The sequence below is a fragment of the Didymella exigua genome, assembly GCF_010094145.1.
Source record: "Didymella exigua CBS 183.55 unplaced genomic scaffold M421scaffold_80, whole genome shotgun sequence".
Taxonomy (NCBI): domain Eukaryota; kingdom Fungi; phylum Ascomycota; class Dothideomycetes; order Pleosporales; family Didymellaceae; genus Didymella; species Didymella exigua.
The window spans coordinates 16,640-35,127 of NW_022984854.1; the positions used below are offsets into that span (position 1 = coordinate 16,640).

At 46.2% G+C, this 18,488-nt stretch overlaps 6 protein-coding genes and 1 pseudogene across 7 annotated transcripts; 2 read left to right on the top strand and 5 right to left on the bottom strand.

Moving 5' to 3' along the window:
* Positions 1 to 322: 322 nt before the first annotated feature.
* On the bottom strand, positions 323 to 1,177 carry M421DRAFT_78777 (uncharacterized protein; the record flags this gene model as incomplete). The annotated part of the gene is made up of 2 exons (XM_033597426.1): positions 323 to 1,018; positions 1,091 to 1,177. Coding segments are annotated over 2 exons (783 nt in total), but the record flags the coding sequence as incomplete, so codon positions are not given.
* A 1,659-nt stretch (positions 1,178 to 2,836) lies between these two features.
* M421DRAFT_427046 (uncharacterized protein) lies at positions 2,837 to 4,331 on the top strand. The gene has a single exon (XM_033594562.1). It carries the CDS (start codon positions 2,841 to 2,843, stop codon positions 3,987 to 3,989), a length of 1,149 nt encoding a protein of 382 aa, XP_033442578.1. The 5' UTR covers positions 2,837 to 2,840; the 3' UTR covers positions 3,990 to 4,331.
* Positions 4,332 to 4,672: 341 nt separating this feature from the next.
* M421DRAFT_412960 (uncharacterized protein) lies at positions 4,673 to 6,139 on the top strand. The gene is made up of 4 exons (XM_033590440.1): positions 4,673 to 5,095; positions 5,191 to 5,213; positions 5,250 to 5,530; positions 5,597 to 6,139. Exons 1-4 carry the CDS (start codon positions 4,812 to 4,814, stop codon positions 6,122 to 6,124), a joined length of 1,116 nt encoding a protein of 371 aa, XP_033442579.1. The 5' UTR covers positions 4,673 to 4,811; the 3' UTR covers positions 6,125 to 6,139.
* A 497-nt stretch (positions 6,140 to 6,636) lies between these two features.
* On the bottom strand, positions 6,637 to 7,027 carry M421DRAFT_378733 (annotated as a pseudogene; the record flags this gene model as incomplete). Its single annotated transcript has 2 exons — positions 6,637 to 6,759; positions 6,811 to 7,027. Coding segments are annotated over 2 exons (340 nt in total), but the record flags the coding sequence as incomplete, so codon positions are not given.
* A 3,508-nt stretch (positions 7,028 to 10,535) lies between these two features.
* M421DRAFT_78783 (uncharacterized protein) lies at positions 10,536 to 10,821 on the bottom strand (the record flags this gene model as incomplete). Its single annotated transcript, XM_033597427.1, has 2 exons — positions 10,536 to 10,605; positions 10,667 to 10,821. The coding sequence occupies 2 exons, from the start codon at positions 10,819 to 10,821 to the stop codon at positions 10,536 to 10,538; spliced, it is 225 nt and encodes a 74-aa protein (XP_033442580.1).
* A 2,601-nt stretch (positions 10,822 to 13,422) lies between these two features.
* M421DRAFT_10656 (uncharacterized protein) lies at positions 13,423 to 13,746 on the bottom strand (the record flags this gene model as incomplete). The annotated part of the gene is made up of 2 exons (XM_033587129.1): positions 13,423 to 13,619; positions 13,686 to 13,746. The coding sequence occupies 2 exons, from the start codon at positions 13,744 to 13,746 to the stop codon at positions 13,423 to 13,425; spliced, it is 258 nt and encodes an 85-aa protein (XP_033442581.1).
* Positions 13,747 to 17,540: 3,794 nt separating this feature from the next.
* On the bottom strand, positions 17,541 to 18,159 carry M421DRAFT_413009 (uncharacterized protein; the record flags this gene model as incomplete). Its single annotated transcript, XM_033590441.1, has 2 exons — positions 17,773 to 18,159; positions 17,541 to 17,705 (listed from the first exon to the last, which is right to left on the bottom strand). Exons 1-2 carry the CDS (start codon positions 17,911 to 17,913, stop codon positions 17,541 to 17,543), a joined length of 306 nt encoding a protein of 101 aa, XP_033442582.1. The 5' UTR covers positions 17,914 to 18,159.
* Between the last annotated feature and the right edge of the window lie 329 nt (positions 18,160 to 18,488).

Sequence of the window (18,488 nt, forward strand, 5' to 3'; positions counted from 1 at the left end):
GACAGTCTTAAATTAAGTAAAGCGCTTAAGTATCTGTCGCTGTAGCGCAGCAGATGCAGCATGATATTTGCGGAGATGCGCATCAAGACTTACAACCACTGTACAGTGCTGCTTGCAAATAATAACACTAAAGCCTTTAAGAAAGCAGAAAATGTGTGGTATTTGCGCCTCCTAGGCAACAGTGCCTGGTGCAGGTGGCATTAGCGTACGTAGCTGTACATCAAGCTTCAATAACACAACCTTAGGGTCATGCAGGGCTAGCCCAGCGCCTCAAAACCCTGCGTGAACATTCTCTGGTGTAAACGTCCTCTCAAAAGCTACTTTAAAGGCTGGTAGGAAGGTTTCTTTGTTGATATGGTAGATGCGGCTGCGTGCTGCTGCTGCTGCTGCTGTCGCTGCTGTTGCTGTTCAAGAGCTCCCACAGCCTGGTGGCAGCCAGCTTCTGCTTGCCGTGCCAGGGGAAGAGGCGGCCAATGGCTCCCAGCGTGCTCACCTCCCCCTCTGCCTCAGCTGCCTCGGCCGCCACCGTACGGAGGCAGTAGCAGATGAGCCGGGCCCACAGCTTAGCTGCCCGGTGCTGGCTGCTTGGGTTCTGCATGCAGCTGAAGGGCCGCACGTTGATCTCCTGGGCCTGGGCGCTGCGCAGCCAGCGTAGCGTCTCCAGGGAGAGGGTGCTGAGCCCCTGTACGGCGTCCTCCACCAGCTCCTCCACCAGCTGCACGGCGCGCTGCAGCTGTGGCTCCTCCTTGCCCGGCATCCGGATCGCGTACGCGAGCAGGCGCCAGCTAGGGTAGGCCTGCAGGTGCTCGTCCCACTGCGTGCGCTTGAACCAGCCCGTACGGTCCTTCGCGGAGGCCTCCTCAGCCATGTGCTCCATAGCCTTGCTCTCCTCCCGCTCCAGGGCCTGCCACTCGTGCGAGAGGCGGGCTAGCGTCTGCTTGCAGCCATCCTCCTCTTCTGCTGCTCCCTGCTCGTCCTCCTCCCGCCCTGGCTCCTTGTTCCCCTGCTCTTTCTCCTGCTCCTGTCCCTGCTCCTGTCCCTGCTCCTGTCCCTGCTCCTGTCCCTGCTCCTGTCCCTGCTCCCCCCGTACGATGAAGTAGCGAACATAGCGCTGCTCGGCAAAGAAGGTCTGCACCTGAACAGGCTTCCAGAGCTGGCCAGCGTGCGCTTCGTACGAGGCTGCAGAAGGGGTAGACCAGCGAGAGAGCTGGGTGCTGCGCTGCTGGTTAGTGTGCTTCTTAATCCAGGTGTAGCTGGTGGTGATCAAGCTACAGCTTGTACGGTTGCTGCTGCTGCTGCTAGTGGTGGTAGGGGTAGTGGTGGTGGTGTCGGGATGGTTGTCATCAGCACCCTGCTGCGCTGCTTGGCAGCAGAGGAAGGCGCTCTGTTGCAACTGTGAGGCGCTGTATGGTTTGTGCGCAGATGGCCCTGCGCAGATGGCCCTGGGCCTGGCGGGTTTTCGTGAGCCGAGGGCTAGCTAGCCAATCAGGGTTGCAGGGTTTGATCGCGCGCAGATGGCCCCGCGCAGATGGCCCTGGGCCTGGCGGGTTTTCGTGAGCCGAGGGCTAGCTAGCCAATCAGGATGCAGGGTTCGCGCACAGATGCCCCCTCCGGGGCCATACGCGCAGCTGTTCATACGGAGAGGGATTCTAGTCTCTAGTCTACAAGTCTAACAGTCTTTCCTACTCTTCCTCCCTGTAGCGTGCATTCAATTGGGAGTCTATTAACCCACTACAACCCGTAGGCCGCAGTGCAAGATGAGATGCAATCTCTCTTGGTGGCATGATTAGAACAACATGTGCGATGTGCTTGAGATCCTTCGCGTGCTAAGCTTCCCGGAATCGCTGAGACCCGCCAAATTGCCGATGCCGACAGGTCAAGAACCACCGAGGTGATCATCCGTTTGTCTAGACTAGACCAAGTTGCTGCGGCGATACGGTCCTTGCTCGCTACTGGTGGGAGGCCTTGGTGCTGTCTTGTCTCTACCACCTCCGTAGCGCGCGGAGAGGGGTTTTGCTCACAGAGAAATCGCTATATTGCACCTAGCATAGTATTGTAGTAATGTTGACAGAGTGTTGGTTAACAAGCTAACGCAGTGTTTGTACGCTCTTCAACATTAATATGGCGATTTCCCTGTGTTGTAGAAACCCCTCTGCGCTGTATGGTTTCCTATTCAGTCACTTGAATGATCATAGGGGCACGAAGCGTAGACAGACCCTGGTACAAACAGGGATAGGATCAAAATGGAACAAGCTGAGGTCGCGAAGATTGAGGGATAACGCGGTATCGTGTCGAAATCCGTGGAAAATAGTGCGCTCCCCTTCTCAAGGAAGAGTGAGGCCTTAACAATACCAGTAGCGTTTTGCTAAAGGAGGGTGGAGCGCGCGGATTTCGATACCTCTTTTACACAAATAGGAAAGAATAGTGTGAAGTCCCCGCGATATGGAAGACTGGTAGCTGGAAATGAGTTACCATGTTAATCGTAGTTTACAATATAACGAGCCTAGCAGTCGATATCCACAGCTTGTGGCCTGGGTGCATTTGGCTGTATGCACAAGCAACTGCCAATAAACGGCGAAAGACTAGCAGTACTTGGCACGCCGAAAAACTAGGTAGCGAGATACGAGGCCGAAAATGAACGCATCGTGGTAAAAACAGATGCATCGAATTCTGCTTTGGATCTTCATTCATCCCATGAACCGTGCTTTGGGGAACGGGGATCCTGCGGCTAGCGCCATGGCGTGTTCTTGGCCATGTCTACTAAATGAAATACCGCTATCTCTGTCGAGTCCGTGACTCCGTCTTCTCTCCAGACACCATCGAAAGCGCTACAAGCAACCATGACAGCGGATACTGAACGAGACGCATTCGGCCGACTTCCCGAGGAGCTTCGGGTTAAAATTATCAAACTCTCACCAGACCCTTTGTCGCTGCGGTGCTTGGCCCATGCGTCGCCCGCTATGGGCAGAGTGCTCGACAGATATCCGCTTGAAATCGTGGAGGTCATCCTAGAGGTTACCGTTCCCGTGGAGATCCGTCGCCTGATTCACGCGGTTCTCAAATTACAGTTTTCGCGCTTTCCAGCATCCTTGTCTGAGGCTCAAAGGGTGGCGAAAATTGACTCAACTGCGGCCACCAGCGAAATGCGTTCGTCCAGACTAGACCGAGCCGCCTCAGCGGTACAGTCCTTACTCACGACCGCTGCGAACGTCCATAACTGGTCTCATGCCTGCCTCGAACATTTGATACGGAAATCAATGCAACTAAGGCCATCCACGCTCATCAAAAATGGGGCTGGCAGTACACGCTGGGAGGAATTCGAAAACGCTGAAAGTCGAAAGGACTATCTTCCACAGGATACCGGCCCGCCTTCGTGGGTAGAGGAGCAGCGGATGATCAAATCATTCTGGCAACTGCAGTTCTTCCTGGAACTCCAGGGCGCCGGTCACAAGGGCCACCTGGGCACCAATTGGCCGAGACAGGAAGTTGACGTGTTGTCCCAGAGCAGCGCGGATGGCTTTTACGACGTGTTAAACTATCAGCAGGAGCAGATCTTGACCGCCTGCGATTTTCTCGGCGCAGTCACCTCTGGGACCATTAATTTGGTGGAAGCTGTTCACGACAACGCTTCTAATTTGCCAACAATACGTTGGGTTGAAGGGGCAGTGTTGAGGTGTTCCTGTGCTGAGCCGCTCTCATTCGAGCGCAACAAGGACACCTTCAATCAGGGTCCAGAAAACCTCGACCGAACGCCATGGGCGTACCACTTTCATCATGCTATGTCCTCAAGCGATAGATGGCTTGATGGGTCTCCGCTTACGCTTGTGTACCCCTTTCAGACCTGGCGCAAATATGGGTTTGCTATATGGGATGACAAGCGCATGGTTGATCTAGGCATGCGGCACCCGAGAAAAGCGTCAGTTATTAGTAACTCTATACCCTACTCTTTTCGATGGTGGAGCATCTTAACGGAGGAAGACATGCGTTAGGACTTGTGTGCCATTCATAGTTGAGCTGTTTTTCCGCCGGGATCAAGGTCCCGTGCGATCGGCCCAAGATTAAGATAGGCAATAGAAAGAGATGATTAACCGAGAGAGAGAGGGAGAGAGAGAGACGGCCTGACGTAGGGCTACCCAATAGCATAGCTAGGATATTATGTTCTGGCAGTTCTGCCGCGATTTGCTGCCTTTGCAGGGTTGATCTGTTAGTTAAGGCGCTACTTTAGGCCGTCTCTCTTGCGAGTTTACACGGTACCTGCGTCGTCGAGACTCCGCAGAAGGATTCAATCCATCATCAGCATAGTAGGCCCGAACAAATACGAATGCTGGCCTAGTACCTACACCCTAGTGCATGTGCTCATCCAACGGCTGTCCTTTGCCTAAACTTAGATCAACATAAGGTTACATCGCTCATTCTGCCATCTCCTTCGGGACTGTCTGGACATGCCACACCTGCATCGTTGACTGTTGGCGAGAGCTAGCGAAGGAATGGCTACAGTAGAGCCTGTCTAGATTCAAGCAACCTTAGAAGTTAAGCCGGGCCCACGGTCAGGACACACGGAAACATGGATTCCTTGGCACTCAACGAAAACTGAGGAGCTGACATGGCCCGGAGAGGGTTCTGTACCCATGTGAACGCTTAACACATACGCTTTCCAGGACAATAGATCATGTGTTACTGGACCAAGTAGCTCATAAGCTCGTCTCGACAACCACGCATGTCTAGGTAGTATATATCCCTAGACAGAGGCTTCTGCCCATGCCTGAGTCTTTCTTCACTCGCTGTTCATTTCGTTTCTTCAGCTGTTCGTCATGATTTCCGTCGGCATTTTCAATGGCGCCGGGCCAACTGGCGCCAGAAGACGTCTTCCTCGATACCGTCTCTTCGCTCTTATTGTGGGTATCTGCCTTGCTGTGATCACTGGCTCCCACTTCTCCCACGTTTCGCATAGTCAACAGCCATCCGACGTGCAAAAACGAAGCCTTTTCGACGAGTCACTTAGACTCAACAACTCGCTTGTCTCGCTGCCGCAGGGGCTTTTTTCTCGTGCAGCCAACGAAGCACTATGGGCCAGGAAGGTTGCAAGTGGAAGAGGGTGAGTCAAAGTACTTCTCATTGTCATGTACGAGCGAAAGCGAGCTATTGAATCAACTTGCTTTGAATCTATACAGGCTAGTCTAAGCCATACAGCTATTTGCTGATACTAAGGGCAGGTAACCTACCGGGTTTCTTTGCTAACATTCATGTAGTAAGCGGTTCGAAACAGAGATTCTATCCATCCCATCTGCTGACGACGAGAACGGCCATCTGGTGCATGATGAACAGTAATGACGTGGTAGCCAGGACCGTGACACTGGAGACACTCTTGTCGGCTGGGTGGGAAGAAGATGACGAACAAGATGAAGCGATACCGGCAGACTACCGCAAGTCACTAGGGAGGGCCGATGGTCTGTTGAACACGGCTAACGAGGTCTCTCAAGGCTGGGATCATGTGAACATATGGACGGGCGATGATGGCAGGGAAAGAAACGTACGTGGTCACAGTCGTGCTAGCGCAACCATTCACTTTACTGACCTGCATTGCTTGGCTCTATAGCCTACCACAGCTACAATGGGCAACATTGTTAACGGCGATGATGGTTACATAATTGCTGGTGGCAATTTTGGGCCCGCGGAAACCACGAAAGACTTGGAAGATCCTCTGCCAAAATGGATGTGGCCCACTACAAAATGGACCGACATCATGGCAGTATCATGGGGCCAGTACGCGGCCGGCAAAGACCTCAAGCGCGTATACCGATCCGCTGTTGTCATGCCCGAGACGAAAGCCCTTATGGAATCGGCCCTGTTGAAGGTCAACAAGCTGCCGGGCGGTGACCTGGATGACTTGCCGCAGTGGCCTGGCGTTGATATCGTGCCGGGAAGAACCCCCACTAAGATGCCAATGACGCCTGCAGTCGAGGCCTTCATGGGCTTGCTTGGGAGCTCTCATGGCGCTGGTCCTGCGTACTTGGTCATTCAATACTGGGCCATCTTTGGCAAGAAGAGGATTAACAAGATCAAGATTTGGCGATCTGAGAACAAGCCGGTGGCGAACATGCTGCTCTACATGGAGAGCCTTTGATAGGCAATATTGACGAGTTCGTCAAATGCGTATTGCTACTACCGTTGAGTATAAATGAAAATATAGTACAGTAGACAGTTACGTAATATTAAAGTAGTTAGAAGTATAACGTGGTCCACCACCGAGCGAATCACCCCACCGAGCGAATCACTCTGCCAAGACCACAACGCTTTCTACTATTAATTACAATGGCTCAACAACCTAATCTTGAATTACTTTCCTGTGCAGATAGAGTTATACTTGCTACCTAAGCAATAAAATCTAACGCGTCACTAAGCCAGCGACGCACTGCTGCTATCTACAGGGTTCCTCAAAGTACACTTAGCCATCAAGGCGCTGGAAGAACCCCACGACGCGATACCCACCCTAACTCATCTAAGCTTCAGAAGCATGAAGAGGAGGCAGTTATACAATACATAAGGAAGCTTGACGCTAGAGGCTTTGCCCCTACGCTTAGCCACGTACGTGGAATGGCTGACCAGCTACTAGCTAAGCGTAGTAGTGGCCAGGTTGGGGAGAACTGGGCCTATAGGCTGATCCAACGCCGGCCTGAGGTCAAATCTCAGGTGACTCAACTCCGTGATCACCAGCGAGTCCTCTGCAGTAATCCAGCTATTATCAGCCCCTGGTTCAACCTTGTACGCAACGTTAAAGCTAAGTATAGTATCCTAGATTAAGACACGTACAACTTTGATAAGACTGGCTTCTAGATAGGCGTTAGGGGGTCTGTGAAGGTAGTCACAGCCTCTAAGAGGCGCCTTAAGCCACTTGGGGTTCAGCCTAGTAACAGGGAGTGGGTGACGTTGATTGCCGCCATTAACGCCACAGGGTAGGTTATCCCACCCTTCATCATCTTCAAAGCTAAGAACCACAACTAGGCCTAGTATTATAACCCTCAGGATTAGAGAATAGGGGTTAGCAATAATAGATAGACAACAAATAAGCTTAGGCTTGCCTAGCTACAGCACTTTATTAAGCACACAGAGGTTAAGAAAGTAGGTAGTTACAGACTACTAATTCTTAATAGCTACAAGAGCCACAAGTTACTTGCCTTCTAGGATCTTTGTAAGGAGAACAATATCATTACCCTCTATATGCCCCCTTACACCTCACACATCCTTCAGCCACTTAATATAGGTTGCTTTGCCCCCCTAAAGCGTGCGTACAAGGAGGAGATCTAAGTCTTGGCAAACTGCTATATTAACTACATTAACAAGAAAGCCTTCCTAGCTGCACTTACCCTAGTATTTAACTAGGCCTTCTTAAAGGACAATATCCTATCAAGCTTTAGAGCAACTAGCTTAGTTCTAGATAACCTAGAGGTGGTGCTATTAAGGCTTGAAGTAAAGCCTTGTACACTAACACTACCTTTACCTAGGAGTACCCCTTAGCAGCCTAAAACACTAAGCAACGCCTAGGAAATAGAGGCTTAAACAACACTAATTCTTAAGAGGATAAGGGACTATAGGAGTTCCTTACCTAAGTCTATTCTTAAGATAGTGCTGTAGGTTAAAAAGGGGTTAACTTTAAAGGTACACTCACACACGTTGCTTAAAGCTAGGATAGATAGTCTTGAGCAAGCAAATCAGGCTGCTTCTAAGCGTAAAAAGCGTAAGAAGAAGCAAATACAGAAGGGGGGGACCCTATCACAGGCAGAGGTAGAGGTAATAGTTACCCAGGGGGATGCTGAGGTTCGACTTAAGGCAGAGAGGCGTGAGGAGAGGGTGCAGGCAGGTGCTAGCAGCAGGGGTATTCCGCGCTGCAGGAGGTGTGGCAACACAGGACACAACAAGCGTACATGCAAGAAGGATACAGTAGAGATAGGCAATTAATTTAAGCTATTGCGCACTATTAACGTACTCCACAAGCGAGTGGCTCACACAAGCGAGTGGCTCACTTTTGCCAAGACTACACCAACACTACAACTACTTTACAACATTACAGCACACAACAACAATATCATGTACTACACAGTATATTGCACTAATCTACAGTACTTTGCGCATCTTTCTTACACGTTGTCCTGTTGTGCCCTGCCTTGCCACACATGCTACAGTGTCTTAATAACTAAGTGCTGCTATTAGCGCCTCCTCTCTTCTTTGCCTTCTTCCCATTACTACAGGCCTCAAACTCCTTTAGAGTAGTTAGCTACACTCCCTTAGCAAAGGTTAATACCCTATCTTGCTGTAATTGCTTTCTTTTGTGTGATTTACAGCGTATAGCAGCCTTGTTGGCTACCTAAAGGTCAGCAACCTAGTTGCGCACCAAAACTAGTGAATGCGCCATCAGCTCTGCGCCTTTAGTGAGCTAATTAAGGGCGTCAACTATTAATATTAGTAAGCTATTAGCGTGTCTCTAGATCCTCTCTTAAATTAGCTTTAATTAAGACCTAAATTCTAGGGTGTTGCTTGGTGTCTTAGACTCCTACGTGCTGTTGTCTACAATAGGTGGCGTTAGCGTGCGTAGCTGTACTTTAAGCTTTAATATCACAGCCTCTAGGTTAAATAGGACCAGGCCAGCGCCTCTAAATCCTCCCTAGATGTTACTCTTAGTAATTGAAGCATTAAAAGCAGCTTTAAAGCACAGCAAGAACTTAAGTTTGGTGATGCGAGTGATCTTGCTCCGCATCAGCTGCTCAGCTTGGCGGCCATAGGCCTTCTTTAATAGGGAGAAACAACCCACGTCAAGCGGCTGTAGCAGATGGGATAAGTGTGGGGGCATACATAGAGTGATAATCTTGTGCTCCTCACAGTACTGGTGGAATTCGACTAAGTTGTGGCTCTCGTGGCCGTCCAGAACAAGCAGTTAGTAGCTGCCAACAGTGCGCGCCTTTGTGTGCTTATTAAAGTGCTTTAACTACTTAACTCTAAGCTTATTATTAGTCTAGCTGTTATTAGAGACACTAATAACCTAGTTATTAGGTATACTAGGCTCCTTGTACCAGGCTGAGAGGTGGTGCTTGCTAGAGAGGATAATGAAGGGTGGGATAGACCAGCCCTTTGCGCAGATGCCTTGGATAATGCTAGTCTACTCTTGGTCGCCCTGCTGCACTGTCTTTGGTCTCCCTCAACGCTCAGAGCCTGTGACAACAGCACTAGTGGATATAACACCTATCATAAAGCTAGATTTATTAAAGTTGTGGGTGTCTTTATCTAGGATACTATACTTAGCTTTAGTATTCTCTATAAGCTAGAACTAGTCACTAATAACCTTAGGATCCTTACACAGCGCTCTCTTGTAGTTATACTTACAATTAAACTTAACTTTAAGCTCTAGCTAATGTTTAACAAAGTTAGCAGCCTAGTTCTTGCTAACAGGGGTCTAGTGGCGCTTAGCAAGCAGAGAATTGGCCATACCCTCCACATCAGTGAGTTGGGGTGAGAATCCTCGCTCATCTAGCCTCAACACGTGCTGGACAATTACCTCCTCTTCAGTGCTAGTCATCTTAATTATGTTAGGCTTGCAATCGCGTTATAGAGAGGTTCTAGCAAGTCAGTGACTAAGTGTCCTTTAAGACATGTTGTAGATGGCTGCAGCGCGTCGCTGAGAGAGTGTCGCGTCTTAATAGATAGCCTGAAGAGCAAGCTGTATTCCTGCTTCCTCTAAGGGTTTGATTGTGTTGTTACGTTGAGGCATTGTAGGTAGAGTGAAGTTTGGTGTGGTCTTGGCAAAAGTGAGCCACTCGCTTGTGTGAGCCACTCGCTTGTGGAGTACGTTATATCTTATTGTTGTGTTGAGTTATTCACGTTCAAAGATATATTGTTGCATTTAGTGATTCGCTCGGTGGGGTGATTCGCTCGGTGGTGGACCACGTTAACCTGTTTTATCAGTGAGCGCCCCACCTCAGTGAGCGCCCCACGAACACCAGCGAGGCGTACGCGCAGCGACGTAGCTTAGCACCACAACACAAATTTTGTACTCTTACAACAGTATAGTATTATTTAGAAGCGTTACTATTATTTGTATCCTTAATGTCTACCTTGTAGGTGCAAGAGTTGTGCCTAATCTTACTACAACAGCTGCAGCGTTGCCCTGCGCGCACCTAGGCTGGCGGAATGGGTATACTCCAACGTCCTTCGTGGGTACCCCCCAAAACTTTGTCAATAATACATGGATTCTAGCGAAATAGGGCTTAAAAGAAAGAGAAAAACTACCTCTACATTTCTGTAGTAGAGGGTTTTGTTATAACTATTAAACTGCACAAGCTAGAGGCTAGAAAAGGTCAAAAAAGGGGGGGTACCTAGCAAGCATACCCATTAATAGGTAACGTAGATTATCACCGAGCCGGCCATATCACCGAACCGGCCATTTTCTCTTAGCACGACTAACACAAGTTACTACAACTACAACTACTTGCTATTAAACAGTGACCTAGCATACTGCGTGCTTATATTAGATTTAGAAGATGTTTCTACACCCTCCTAGCACGTTCGTGCGTTGTGTCCAGTCTTGCTGCAGTTCCCACAGCGCCAAACAGTTGACTGAGCTCCTAGTTAACCACCTCTACCCTAAGTCTTCTTAGATGGCTAAGCTGCTACACACGCCTCAGCAGCTACCCACAATGCTGCTAGGCCATACTCAAGTGTGCCACTATGCTGAATCTGCTTTCTCTTACGCGATTTTCTCTTAGTTATTACTACTAATTGCTCTTCAAGCTCTCGCACGCAGGCCTTAATAAGGACGTTTTTATGCAGCATCTCTTTAGCCCCTTTTACAAGCTTTAAGAACCCCTCTTGCGCTATACTTAGTAATTGTTAGAAGGAGTTACTTATAAGCTTAGATTAAGACCTAAACTTGTGTGTATTGCTTAGTGTCTTAGATTACTACAGTGTTTTAGGTAGAGGTACTGCTAGTAGGGTATGCAGTTGCACTTTAAGGTAATCTAACACTACCTATATATTAGTAGGAATAAGCCCTAATACCTTAAAGGCCTTTTAGTAGTTAACCTTTGTAAACATATTAAGGAACATATCCCTAAAGGCTAGTAGGAAGCCTTCCTTATTAATATAGAAGACATGTTAGCATGCTAAGTCTTAAATATATTAGGAGTACTTATGCTTTAATAGCAAGAAATAGACTATATTAAGTAGCTAGAGGATGTGTAACAAGTAAGGTAGTATATAGAGAGTAAGGATTTAGTTCTCTAGGTAATAGTCCTTAAACTCCTAGTTAAGATAGCTCTTATAGCTGTCTAAGATAAGCAACCTATACACTCCTACCTAATATATCTTTGTATGTGTATTAAAGTGCTTTAACTACTTAAGGCTAAGCATGTTATTTGTCTAACTATTCTTAGAGACTAAGAGCTTCTAATTGTAGGGTATATCTGTCTCCTTATACTAGGCAGAGATGTGGACGCGTCCTTTGTAGATAATGAAAGGTGGGGTTGCATACCTAGCGGCGCAGATGCTCTAGATAACGGTAACCCACTCGCAATCACCTGGCTGAACAAGCTCTGGCCGAGCACGTCTCTCTAAGCCTGTTACAACCTTTAAAGACAAAGCAACGCCTATCTAGAACCTAGTTTTATTAAAGTTGTGCATGTTGTTGTTACAAACACTATACTTAACTTAAGTATCCTCTACTAGCTTAAACTATGCGCTAATTATCTTAGGATCTTCCTATAGTATCCTCTGTCTATCCTTAGCTTAATTAAAGGCTATTTTAAGCTTGTCTGAACACGTCACAAGCCTGCTAGCCTATAGTTTACTAATAGGCTCTTCACTACGCACACTAAGTATCTTATTAGCTATATCTGCCACCTTACATAGCTAGGGCGCAAATCCTCACAAATTAAGGTTAAGTATATACTAGATAATTGTCTGCTCCTCTAGTATAGTAAGTTTCTAGTAATTAGCGCGTATGTCTAGTTAAAACGTGATATTATAAAGGTAATTAGAGACCTACTAATAAGGTACATTTAACGCTCTAGCAGCGCTATAGATACTGCGAAATTAGCTAGCATAGAAGGCCTAGATAGCAAGGATAACTCTGCCTTCTCTAGTAGTATTCTGAAGTTGTTGTTGTTAAGGCATGTTGTGTTAGGGTAAAAGGTGGTCGTGCTAAGAGAAAGTGGCTGGTTTGGTGATATGGCCAGCTCGGTGATAATCTACGTTATACTTTGCTAGGTAGTGTTGATAACTCAGCTAATACTAGGCGGAATAAGCTAATTCTTTTTTTTATTAGAAGGCGCAATACTAGGCGCTTCTATCAAATAATAGATTATGTAAGCGTATCTCTGCTAGTTAAGAAGCTATAACGTACTCTATCACCGAGCTGGTCATATCACCAAACCAGTCACTTAAAATCCCACCAAAAAACACAGAAACTATACCCCTACATCTTAATAACTACTTAATAGAATCTTCTAAAAACTTTAGAATAGAGCTGCATCTATACTAATAAGACTGTTTAAAAGTCTTAGAGTGCTTAGCCCTATATTGCAGATGTTGTTTAGAAGATACTGAAATACAGGGGTAGCTACAGGCTATCTCAACATCTATACTAGCTATTAGTCTAAGACTTTTAAATAGTTTTATTAGTATAGATATAGCTCTATTCTGAAGTTTTTAGAAGATTCTATTAAGTAGTTATTGAGATGCAGGGGTATGGTTTCTGTGTTTTTTGGTAGGATTTTAAGTGACTGGTTTGGTGATATGACTGGCTCGGTGATAGAGTACGTTAAGCCAAAACGTAAAAAAGCATACCCTACCCATCCGCCAGCCTACGCGCACCCTCTTCGCTAGCTCCTTACCCTCCTTATATCTGCTACCCTCCCTTTTAGTAATTAAGTCTAATACCTCACTAACTATTAATGTCTCCTCTGCCTGTACATAGCATCTCTTACAACTTTTATACTTTGTTGCTACTTTAGTAACGTACCGTGCACGGACACCGGGTGGGCCGGGTCACCAGGTGGGCCACCCCACCAACTTTACCACCTCACCAACAGTGAGGCTACAACACCACGTAGAGTAGATATTATTATATAAGAAGTTGATGAAATATACTATCTGCTACTGCGAGACTTTTGGCGTATTCAGTTTTTTTGTGGGCTTTGTGACGCGGCCACCACGAGTCCTGAAGCCCAGGGGTGCTGAGCTGGGCTCATGAGACTCCTGTGAACTGCCCTTTGCTGCACCACCACCACGCTTTGTTGATTTTGACCGTGGCTTTGCTGAGGCCTTGGGATTAGTCTGTTTAGGCAATTGGGATACTTTTTCTGCGTTCTTGAGTGTTTTGACGCGCTCTCTTTCAGCTGCGCGTTCGGCGATCCCCTGAGCCTTCTCCGCCCTCTTTTAAGCTGCCTTCTCACGCCTCAACGCTGCCTTTTCTTGCCTCTTAACCTTATCCTTCTCTTTCAGGATCTTGTTGTTGTGCTGTACTTGCTTCCAATCAGCCTTTGCAGCGTCATCTGCGATTGCCTGCTTCTCTATATCCTTCATACGGGTCTTGGCACGTGCAACAGATGAAGGATCCCAGAATATGGCCCCCCCTTGTACATTAGGGTCCTGCGGTGACAGTAGCAATACTTTCTTCTTCTTTTAACGCTTCTTCTTACTCTCCAGTGCTGTTTTGAGGCCCTGAAGTTCCTGGTCTTTGAGCTCAAGAGCCACGTGCATCTAGTGCATCTGCTGCCTTGCCTCACTCTGCGCCCCTGGGTCCCTATACGTCACTGCACAGTCAAAAGATGACCTAAAACGTCGCTAATTAGGTGAGGTAGATACCGCCCAAGGCTCTGATTGCTGGGGAGGCGTTATAGGTGGTGGTAGAGTTACCTTCTTAAAGCAATCAAGTATGACGTCTGGGTGAAGTAGGTATATACCTGTGACTTTAAAGGCTTAGAGTATTAACAATTTAGTAAAGGTGTTAACCCAGGCAGGCTAGAAGAGGCTTATGAAGTCTGCCTTACCTGTAGGGAGCCATCCCTTGGTGTTGTGGTTATAATATATAAGCTTATTTAAGTAAGATTGGCTCAGGGGCTTAAAGCATAAGACATCTAGGGGTTGCAGCGTATAGGTGGCGTGCGGGGGGTAAACCAGCACCAGAATTTGATAGAGATCACAGTAATTGATGAAGGCCTTCGTCACGTGGCTGCCGTGGCCGTCAAGAATAAGTAATCTAAACTTTCTCTGAGCTTTTTTTGAGGTAACAGGATTAAACACCTGCTGCAGCCAGGCAACACCAAGATCGTCGTTCGTCCAGCCACTTGGGGATACTGAGAATCGTAGATCGTGAGATAGATTACGGCAGGGGGGAGGTGAGATCTGTCGGCACAAATCGCGCCTATAACCGTCACCCACTCCCTGTTACCATCGTGAGATGCTTGCTTATATCGACGCTCCTTGTGGAGAGCCTTATCAAAGACTCTTTTAGTCTTTCTAATAACCCTAATCATAAATCCCTTCTTGTCTATATTATAGGTGTTCTTAGGGAGAACGTTAAATTCCTTAACTTTTTTAGTTAAAAGATTAAAGTATAGATAATATCTTTTACAGTTATCAGCTGCATAACGCGTGCTTTCTATAGGGGTGGTCTAGGCAGTAGTGAGGTTATTAGGGTGATAGTAAATAAGCCTAGAAACCTACTAATCTAAGGGCTCCTAACTGCACAAGGGGGTTGCAAAATTAATTATTATCTACTGCGTAGGTGGGCAGTAAGTCTCTGTGAAGCTTTTAATGTATTTTACAAGCTCAGCCTTATCATGTAGGTAGAGGAGATGTTAATCTTTGTGGGCATCTTTATTAGTCCTTCTCTAACATTGGTGGTGGTTAGTTAAAGTAGTGCAGGAAATATAGTATTTCTTGGCTAACTGTCTATACAAAAAAGATTCTCCTAGTTTTAAAGAGTCTATATATAAAAGAGCAGCCTGCAAAGACATCATGGTGACGTTGTGGAGGGGGGGTCAAATGTGGTGTCAAAGTTGGTGGGGTGGCCCACCTGGTGACCCGGCCCACCCGGTGTCCGTGCACGGTACTCCACGGGCGAGTCGCCCACACAGGCGAGTCGCCCACTTTTGCCAAGCCCCCACCAAACCACCCTTCCTACACTAATGCCTCCTCAACACCACCATTTAGACGCGTTAAAGGAAGCTTAGATACAGCTTGCGCTCTAGGCTCTTAAACAAGACGCGACTCTCTCTCAGCAACGCGCTGCAGCTATCTACAGGGTTCCTTAAAAGACACTAAGCAACTAATACACAGGACAACCTTCACGCGCTAATTCTATAGCCAACTTGCAGAAGCTAGACAACAATAAGGAGAAGGTGATTATTAAACATGTCCTTAAGCTAGACTTGTGAGGATTTTCCCCTTAGCTCTTAGATGTGGCTACTATGGCCAATTCTTTGCGCGCTGAGCGCAATCTGGGCCCTATTGGCACAAACTAGCCTAGTATGTTTGTTAAGCAACACCTAGAGCTTAAAGTCAAGTTCAATCGCAAGTACAACTACAAGAGAGCTCTCTGTGAGGATCCTAAGGTTCTGTAGGGCTAGTTTAGCCTAGTAGCTAACATTAAAGCTAAGTATAGCATCTAGGATAAAGACATGTACAACTTTAACAAGATAGGCTTTATAATAGGCTAGATCTCCCTAGGAGCAGTTGTTACAGCTTTAGAACAACAAGGTTAGCCAAAGGCTGTCCAACTAGGCAACTAGGAGTAGGCTACAGCTATAGTGAGCATTAATGCTAAAGGATAGGCCATCCTAGCCTTCCTTATCTTTAAGGCCTACCACTACCTCTCTACCTAGTATAAAGAAGAGGATCTACCTTAAGACTAGGTTATTAGAGTCTCTAATAATAGCTAGACTACTAACAAGCTTAGTCTAGACTAGATAAAGCACTTTAACAGGCATACAAAGGAGTGTACTGTTAGCACCTACTATTTGCTTATTATTAATGGTTATGAGAGCCACAACTGTAACGACTATGCACGAACACGACACGTGGCATAGCGCTCATAGCAGCTAGAGGCAAAGCTAGCTGGCTAGCACTATTATTGTCTATATATATTATACTACGCAACGAATACTTGCTTAAGTATTCTTGTGCTTACCTTTTGGTATAGGCAGAGAAGTCACGTAGTATTGATTTCGAGGGCAGGGCGCCTACTCTGTTACAACAACTCTCTTAAATTCTAGCAATACTGCAAGGATAGTAAGATTATTGCGCTCTATTTACCTGCTTACTTATTACACCTTACACAGCCCCTTAATGTAGGTTGTTTTGCCGCTTTAAAGAAGGCGTATAGGTGCTAAGCTAAAATACTTATGTGCAACTAGATTAACTATATTACAAAGACTAAGTTCCTGCCATGCTTTATACGCGCCTACAACGCTGCGATTACTCCTAGCAACATCTAGGGAGGGTTCTAAGGCACTAGACTAGTCCTGTTTAACCTAGAACAGGTTATAAGCAGCCTTAATGTGAAGCTGCGCACTCTATCACCACCACTACCTATTAACAACGTGCTCTAGCAGTTGCAAACCCTAAGCAACACCCTTAAACTTAGGTTGCAATTAACGCTTGTAAAGACAAGGATTTAGAGGTATATAGATAGCTTACCTACCTCTATAGTTAAAGCATTTAAGAAGGTATTAAAGGGGGGCAGCAATAATTGCGCACAGACTAGTGTTAGCGTAACAGGAGATTGCTGAGCTTCAAGCAGCAAATAAGGCAGCTACACAATAAAAATTACACAAAAGAAAGCAAGTTAAGGCAGAAGGGACCCTAATAGTTAAGGAGTAGCAGTAATTAGCAGCTCTAACAGAGTTTAGGGCGCGTAGTAATAGTAAGAAGGTAAAGAAGCAGGTGCGCGCTAATAGGGCTGAGCTAACCTAAAGGCGCTGTGGACAGTGTAGTAAGACTAGACATAACGCGCGAATATGCAAGAATAATATAGAAGTAGTCTCTAAGTAATATTACAGCTTGTCTTGCCTTGTACAGCGCCTGTTTGTGGTGTTTTGGGCAATAATAGGGTGAGGTTTGGTGGGGGCTTGGCAAAAGTGGGCGACTCGCCTGTGTGGGCGACTCGCCCGTGGAGTACGTTAGCTCTTGTAGTTGTTCATAATTAGCAGCCTATACGCTCCTACAGGCCTTGCATATATATTAAAGTAATTAAGCTAGGCAAGCGCTAGATTGTTGTTTATCTAGCCTGTTAGGCTTACTTAAATAACCTAATTACGTAGGAGGTCCTTAGTAAACTAGTTAGAGATAAGAACCTTGCTAGCAAAGATAAGGAAGGGTAGGATAACACACCCTATTGCGCTGACGCCCTGTATTAACGTAGTATACTTGCAATTACTAGGCTAAAGCTTCTTTGCTTTCCTAGGTTTCTCTATGCCTGTTATAATAAGTTATAACGTAGATTATCACCGAGCCAGCCATATCACCGAACTGGCCATTTTCTCTTAGCACAACTAACACAAGTTACTACAACTACAACTACTTGCTATTAAATAGTAACCTAGTATACTGCGTGCTTGCATTAGATTTAGAAGATATTTCTGCACCCTCCTAGCACGTTCGTGCGTTGTGTCTAGTCTTGCTGCAGTTCCTACAGCGCTAAACAGTTGACTAAGCTCCTAGTTAACTACCTCTACCCTAAGTCTTCTTAGATAGCTGAGCTGCTGCACACGCCTCAGCAGCTACCTGCGATGCTGCTGGGCCATACTCAAGTGTGCCACTATGCTGAATCTGCTTTCTCTTACGCAATTTTCTCTTAGTTATTACTGCTAATTGCTCTTCAAGCTCTTGCACGTAGGCCTTAATAAGGATGTTTTTATGCAGCATCTCTTTAGCCCCTTTTACAAGCTTTAAGAACCCCTCTTGTGCTGCACTTAGTAATTGTTAGAAGGAGTTGCTTATAAGCTTAGATTAAGACCTAAACTTGTGTGTATTACTTAGCGTCTTAGATTGCTACAGTATTTTAGGTAGAGGTACTACTAGTAGGGTATGCAGCTGCACTTTAAGGCAATCTAACACTACCTGTGTGTTAGTAGGAACAAGCCCTAATACCTTAAAGGCCTTTTAGTAGTTAACCTTTATAAACATATTAAGGAATACATCCCTAAAGGCTAGTAGGAAGCCTTCCTTATTAATATAGAAGATATATTAGTGTGCTAAGTCTTAAACATGTTAGGAGTACTTATGCTTTAATAGTAAGAAACAGACTATATTAAGTAGCTAGAGGATGTGTAATAAGTAAGGTAGTATATAGAGAGTAAGGATTTAGTTCTCTAGGTAATAGTCCTTAAACTCCTAGTTGAGATAGCTCTTATAGCTATCTAAGATAAGCAACCTATACACTCCTACCTAACATGTCTTTGTATGCGTGTTAAAGTGCTTTAACTACTTAAGGCTAAGCA

Coding starts and splice junctions, on each gene's coding strand:
- M421DRAFT_412960 (XM_033590440.1), top strand. CDS start 4,812: ATGATTTCCGTCGGCATTTTCAATGGCGCCGGGCCAACTGGCGCCAGA. Junction 5,096..5,190: donor AAGGTTGCAAGTGGAAGAGG/GTGAGTCAAAGT, acceptor TAAGCCATACAG/CTATTTGCTGATACTAAGGG. Junction 5,531..5,596: donor ATGATGGCAGGGAAAGAAAC/GTACGTGGTCAC, acceptor TTGGCTCTATAG/CCTACCACAGCTACAATGGG.
- M421DRAFT_427046 (XM_033594562.1), top strand. CDS start 2,841: ATGACAGCGGATACTGAACGAGACGCATTCGGCCGACTTCCCGAGGAG.